Source organism: Giraffa tippelskirchi, chromosome 12 (genome assembly GCF_054371585.1).
Source record: "Giraffa tippelskirchi isolate mGirTip1 chromosome 12, T2T-mGirTip1v1.2.pri, whole genome shotgun sequence".
NCBI classification, from domain to species: Eukaryota; Metazoa; Chordata; class Mammalia; order Artiodactyla; family Giraffidae; genus Giraffa; species Giraffa tippelskirchi.
In genome coordinates this window covers 140,037,580-140,044,596 of record NC_137286.1, presented here as the reverse complement: position 1 = coordinate 140,044,596, position 7,017 = coordinate 140,037,580, and the positions used below count along the sequence as shown (strand labels likewise).

At 44.3% G+C, this 7,017-nt stretch overlaps 1 protein-coding gene across 5 annotated transcripts in view; it reads right to left on the bottom strand.

The window, feature by feature from the left end:
• Positions 1 to 1,517: 1,517 nt before the first annotated feature.
• CLYBL (citramalyl-CoA lyase) overlaps positions 1,518 to 7,017 on the bottom strand; it is a 225,303-nt gene continuing 219,803 nt past the window's right edge. For 3 of the 5 annotated variants that reach the window (XM_081548982.1, XM_081548986.1, XM_081548984.1), the window contains 2 exons: positions 4,178 to 4,297; positions 1,518 to 3,168 (listed from right to left, as the gene is read on the bottom strand). In XM_081548982.1, coding sequence (XP_081405108.1) covers positions 4,202 to 4,297 — 96 coding nt within the window. In that variant the 3' untranslated portion in view covers positions 1,518 to 3,168; positions 4,178 to 4,201. Of the gene's footprint in view, positions 3,189 to 3,488; positions 4,298 to 7,017 lie in introns of those variants that run through there. The other 2 variants (XM_081548983.1, XR_014070980.1) reach the window with 2 other exon arrangements.

Genomic DNA, 7,017 nt, shown 5'->3' with positions numbered 1-7,017 from the left:
CCTGGAGGAGAGGATATCCAGGCAGTTGGGGATTCAATACTTGTAAATCTGATGTCCAGGAACTTCCCAACTTGTACTCAGAACAGTACCTGACTCTGCTGGAGTCCCCCTCACCATTTCAATAAAACATGATTGTACTGATATAATCCTCTATACATTAAAATGAGGTTGTCACAGATTGTCATTAAGACCTCAGTAAAACAATGAAGACATTATTGGGCACCCCCCCCTCAGGCAAGGTATTAGGGGATAAAACAATCTACACCACGCGGGTCCTATTGAGATTAATGAAAAAATTATGCAAAAAAAAAAATCTCAATTTCATTTCCCCGTGACAGGGCTTTGCATACATACAGTCAGTCTTGCCTTACACCTGATGATTTATTAAACTAATCTGCGGTGATCACCACTGATGTTCTCAACTCAATCTTGTCCTGGCTCATTTTCTAAGTAATTGTTTCTCATTAGTTCTGATAATGTTTTAATAGTGTTACCCATAATTTAGCCCCCCAAGAATTAATAACAGGGGGGTAATACGGCAAAGCGGCTTGTGATGAGCTGCACAAAATAGAAACAGGTATGGTTTTTAATTAATCAAACTACTGCAAGGTTCTCTTCTGATAGCCAGCCCACGCCTAGCTGGGAGGAATTCCTAGGTTGGACATTGTCATGTGCTGAGTGGGGTGAGCTCACCGGCCCCCACTAACCACCCTGGATGACCTTAACCCACGGAGGCACCAAAGAGAGGTAGGTATGAAAACAGTGGGGATACCTCTTGCTTCCCAACATCTTGTCTTTGTTCTTCTTTGACCCTGACTCAGCCCTCTTCTGGGTCCCTCATTAAGGTATGTGCTCAGAGAGTGGGGACCTTGGCCCAGATTTTTGACTCAAGTGAGTCCTGGTGTCATGAGCTTACCATGATTGGGACCCTGGGGCTATGAGAAAGATGATAAATCTGATACTTAAGGAGACTTAAACAACAAGGTGGTTTTGTTGGAACAAAGTGTGGTTTGAGATGAACGGTGTAGTGACTAGTCCAATATGGCCCGAAGTCTGGGAACCTGTGGTCTCACTGGGGATGGGGGTGGGGAAGACCTCACCAGGCCCGGCTCTCAGGACCACCTGGAAATCCTGCTGACAGCATTGCTTTCCTGAGGTCCACATGCCTTTGCCCTGGCCTCTGGGGTCCCTTAGAGTGGGGGCTTTGACTCTTAGGGACCCCCAGGTTCCAGGAGGTCCACCTGTCAGGTTTGGGGGTTGCCTGTGTAACAGGGGTGAAAATGAGGACGTCTCCCTTTCATGCTGTCAAAACCTGGGGGTGGGGAGAGGTTAATCTGGACCAGCCTGTGAGGATGAGCAGAGAAGCTGCATTGAAATGGGGGCTGCCTGTAGAAAGAACGAAGAAAGGCTTTTATTACCTTCTTTTGTTTAAGACAGGCTCTGCCTATGCTTCTGAAAACTAAGATCATGGCATCCGGTCCCATCACTTGATGGCAAATAGATGGGGAAACAAAGGAAACAGTGAGAGACTTTATTTTCTTGGGCTCCAAAATCCACAGACGGTGACTGCAGCTGTGAAATTAAGACACCTGCTCCTTGGAAGAAAAGCTATGACAAACCTAGACAGCATATTAAAAAGCAGAGATGTTACTTCGCCGACAAAGGTCCACATAGTCAAGTCTATGGTTTTTCCAGTAGTCATGTATGGATATGAGAGTTGGACCATAAAGAAGGCTGAGCACCAAAGGATTGATGCTTTTGAACTGTGGTGTTGGGAGAAGACTCTTGAGAGTCCCTTGGACTGCAAGGAGATCAAACCAGTCAATCCTAAAGGAAATCAGTCCTGAATATTCATTGGAAGGACTGATGCTGAAGCTGAAACTCCAATACTTTGACCACCTGATGCAAAGAGCTGACTCACTGAAAAAAATCCTGATGCTGGGAAAGACAGAAAGCAGCAGGAAAAGGGGACAACAGAGGATGAGATGGTTGGATGGCATCACCGATTCAATGGACATGAGTTTGAGCAAACTCTAGGAGATGGTGAAGTATAGGGAAGCCTGGCGTGCTGCAGTCCATGGGGTCACAAAGAGTCAGACACACCTGAGCGACTGAACAACAACAAATGCTTCTGATATCCTGATGGTGTTATACTGCAGGTCAAAATAACAGGAAGCCTCCCTCTGCCTCCAAGCAGTCCTCCTGGATTTCAGTGTTCTGAGAAGCGGGGTCCGGCTGCACAAAAACCATGGTTTTTAAACCACAGGTCATGGTTTACCCTGTGCACACTGACAGCCAGCCTCGGTGGGCACAGCTGCTCAATGGGTTAGGGAGATGGCTTCTTCTGTGACTGATGCCCACTGCCACTGTCCGAAGTCCTGAAACCCAGTTTGGCTGGAGGCTGGTCACCTCCAAGTTGGCTGAGACCCCACCTTCATCCTTGCAGCCCCTCTGAGGGAGGAGGAAGCAGGTTCCCACCTTTTTTTTTTTTCCAGGTGGACACCCGCCAAGCACATCCCATCTCAGTTAAGAGATGATGTCTCGTCGCGTCCCATGTTGGGGAGAATATTAGTTCATGTCTCAAGCCTCTGTTTCCCAGGACTTGCCCAGCCTAGATCACGTTCCTCTGCGTGTCTGTGGCAACTGTCCTGCCCTGGTGGTGGATGCTGCTGGACTGCTTGTGGGTGTCTCCCACTTGGCTTGGGTTCCACGTATGCCTTTCCTTGTATATAACCTGCAGCCCTACTCCCCTCTCGGGCTTCCTGGAGGAGCTGGAAGAGGTAGGAGAAAAGCAAACCCCTGGTTGGGGCACATGGTAGAGGCCACATAGTAGATGAAAAGGGCATAGGAGGAGGTGAAAAATGAAAATTAAAAAAAAAAAAAAAACTGTTTTCTATTTACAAATTTAAATAAACAGAACAGCCTTCCCCGCAGAGTTTGCCTAAGAGTAGCAGCTTTGCTGCTGTGTAGGTCATGAAAAGGTTGGTGTAGAGTTTAAAACTTCCCATTCTGTTAATTTCTTAAAGAACAGTCGTCCGGAGTCTCCACACAAAAGCTCATGATTTAATGAGGAGCAGAAACAAAATCTCTGATTGTTGGTGTTTCAAATTTCATTGGCGTCCTCTGGCAAACACAAGTTGATCCTGTGCGGCTTCAATACCCTTTAGCCTTCAATATAAGAGCACATGCTGAATAGGGAAGAATGGCTGGTTGTTATGTTTATTTACCCTTACTACAAGCTGGGTTAACCTCTTCAAAACAGCTTTACTAAGCCCGTTAACCACACCACCCATATGACCTGTAGCCGCATCTCTAATGTGATGCAAATCTCACAGGGGACCATATGCACCAGCTCGGAGGCATTGTGTCTTCTCAGAGGCTACAAGTTTATTGCTGAGGAGGCCCTGTCCCAGCCATACATTTACAGAGGGAGATGGCCTCAATGGCAAACAGTTAAACAGGGAAATAAAGGGAGAGAATGGATGGCCTTGTGTTTCTGCACATTTATATTTTAATTGCTGGTAACAGTTGACCCAAAAGCATTCACCCAGGATGAGGGCTTTCAGAGTCATCACCTAGCAGTTTGAGGAGAGGGAGGTTTCATTTTGGGGGAGAGGGTGGAGGTGAAAGCAATCAGTTTTGACGATTTATTTTTACAAGGTATCTATATAAACCTGTATGGTCCTTAACTTTTCTATGCCATCTCTGTTGTTTTACCAGGTTACTAGTGAAATAAACACCATCCCTTCATTGAGTTGTTATTTTTTAAAAGGTCGGCCTTTCTTTAAAATTATTTACGGTGTCGTGTGAACAATGAACAATGTGGGAAACATCCAGCATCAGCAAGGTGAAGGGACTTTACATATTCAGGAAAAATATGTTTTGTTAAAGACTTAACTTTCACTCACAGCCCATCTTTCCCCACTATTTTATCTCCCTGCGAAATCAGAAGTCCAAACTTGGAACACATCTGTGAACAGTAAAATCACACACTTGGAACCAAAAAGAAGAAAGTTCATTTTTAGAGGAATAACTGGCCCCAGTGAGATAACAACAACAAAAAATTTCGATTAACATGAACTGTAAACGGAGAAAGGCTCCAACCCAGCATACTAAGAAGTTGCCTTGAGTATAATGGTTTGTCTTTAAGAAAACCCACTGTATATGTTCGGCCCACCTGATGAGAGCTTCATTTAGCAGATCATTTTTCCTTGATGGATGTGGCAAGCGTAACAATGTTCTGGGCCTGCTTCAGTAATGGCATGTCGATCATACTCCCTCGGAAAGTAAAGGCTCCCTGGAAGACAGAGAATACAAACTTCCTGAAAGAATGCTCGGAAATTATAGGCTTCCTTTCTGCGCACACTTGTACGACAAGAACATTTCAGATTCCACCTGAATTATACTGACTTTCCTACCCAACTTTTGAGAAAGCCAAAGTAAATTACAGGGGACAGACTTCTTTTCTTCCTCCTAAAGAGGGGGAGAAAAAAAAACCCTTCAGCGTTTTAATGGAGAGGAAAAACCATCAGACACAAGATATTGGAAACTGTTCATTTAACTCTTGAAATCAAGCAGAAAACAAGGGTGGAAGGAAAATGTAAATACTTCCTTATATGCTTTTTGAAATATTGCATAGAAGTGTGAAAACAGTAATACACTCTGGTAACTGATTGTTGTTGGAGTAAATAATTGTATGGTCAGGTTAATGGGAGAATGCTTCCTTCTTGCTGTAACCTAATTGCGGGGTAGCACTGTCATGTGATGAGAAGACATACGTAGAACTACACCGAGTAAAAAGAGATCCCTCTGTCAGCACACATTCTGCAGAAAAGGATTAAAGCGACAGGGGCCATGAGTCTGTAACAAAGAAATCATAGCTCTGTTGAATGGTGAGCCTGGAAAGAACCTGCAATCTCTTGGTTTATCCCCATTTTACAGACTCACTTTTTAAAAAATATATTCTTATTTATTTATCTGGATGCACCAGGTCTTAGTTGTGGCATGTGGGATCTAGTTCCCCGCACAGGGATCAAATCCCGACCCCCTGCATTAGGAGTGTGGAGTCTTTGCCACTGGACCACCAGAGAAGTCCCCCAAGGCTCACCTTTTTTTTTTTTTTAACCTTGTGTAAATACTTATTGAATGTATCACATGATCTCAGCACTGTTCTGGGTGAGGACTCTGAGGCCCAAAATAGTTAACATGATTTTCCAAGGTCACTTCACCAGGAAGAGTTAGAGCTGGGGCTAGTACTTGGGTCCCAGAACCCCAAGCCTTCATTAGAGACTCACATGCTAAGGGGGCAAAGCAGTTTCCTTAGTGCCTCAGAAAAAAGAAGAATTAAATGGACAGAAGCAGCATGCCTAGAGTCTGAAGTTAACGTCTCCTTATCCATGTTCTTTTAATCACTTCTTTTTGCCGTTTACAATCATAGCTCTTCTTTTTTCAAAAATATCCTGATGGCTCTGATGGTAAAGAATCTGCCTGCCATGCAGAAGACCTGGGTTCGATCCCTGGGTTGGGAAGATCCCCTGGAGGAGGAAATGGCAACCCACTCCAGTATTCTTGCCTGGAGAATCCCATGGACAGAGGAGCCTGGTGGGCTACAGTCCATGGGGTCGAAAAGAGTCGGACACGACTGAGCAACTAACACTTTCACTTTCACGTTATTTATTTGGCTATGCCGGGTCTTAGTTGCGGCATTCGGAATCTAGTTCCCTGACCAGGGATGGCACCCCAGGGCCCCCTCCATTGGGAGCGCAGAGTCTTAGACACTGGACCAGCAGGGAAGTTCCGTGATTGTAGCTCTTCTTAATTCCTTTTCTTTCTAACTGTTGCTAAGTTTGTGGGTGTGAGTGGGGAGCGGGTGGTCTTTTGGGACCTGGAGGTGGTTGGAGCAATCACAGCCCTCATGTATGGTCCATTCGTATATTGTTGTTGTTTAGTCGCTCAGTCATGTCCGACTTTTTGTGACCCCATGGACTGCAGCATACCAGGCTCCTCTGACCTTCACCATCTCCCAGAGTGTGCTCAAGCTCATGTCCATTGAGTCGGTGATGCCATCCAAACATCTCGTCCTCTGTCATTCTGTTCTCCTCCTGCCCTCAATCTTTCCCAGCATCAGGGTCTTTTCTAATGAGTTGGCTCTTTGTGTCAGGTGGCCAAGTTATTGGAGCTTCAGTTTCAGCATCAGTTCTTTCAGTGAATATTCAGGGTTGATTTCCTTTAGGACTGACTAGTTTGATCTCTTTGCAGTCCAAGGGACTCTCTAGAGTTTTATACAACACCACAGTTTTAAAGCACCAGTTCTTCAGCACTCAGCCTTCTTTATAGTCCAATTCTCACATCCATACATGACTACTGGAAAAACCATAGCTTTGACTATACAGACCTTTGTTGGCAAAGTAATGTCTCTGATTGGTATATACTGCCATTCATATATACTGCCCTCCAGTTGTGGATTTTACAAGTACCACCCCCCAACAGTCAATATTGTCATTATTCAAGACTTCTGGGATGGTTTCTTGGGCTCCCTGGAAGCCCTCACCCCTTATAATAATATAGAGTTATACACAGAATGAAGGTTAAAAAAACTGGCAGGGAATCCTTAGCAGTGATTCTGAAATTTATCTACTTATGAAAAATTATAATTGTACAATATTGAGAAATATAGAACAAAATGAAATTATTGGAGCACAATTGCTCTACAATATTGTGTTGGCTTCTGCCATGAAATTTATTTGTTCATCAAGAGAGATTTAAAAGTCATTAGGATTAGAATCCTCCCCAGTGCCTAGCCTTCTCAGCCCTGGAATGAGAAATCTGATTCAGATGAACACCTGCATGGCCTAAAATCCTACACTATGAAGTCATTTTCCAACCTGCTCATTTTACTATTTGTACCCCCAGATTTGGTCTTTGCCTAATTTCATTCAACCTGGAGCTAATTTTGATCATCTCTGTGACCGTGATGAATCTGATGAATTTGGTTAGAAGTTGTAAGATACTCTGTGT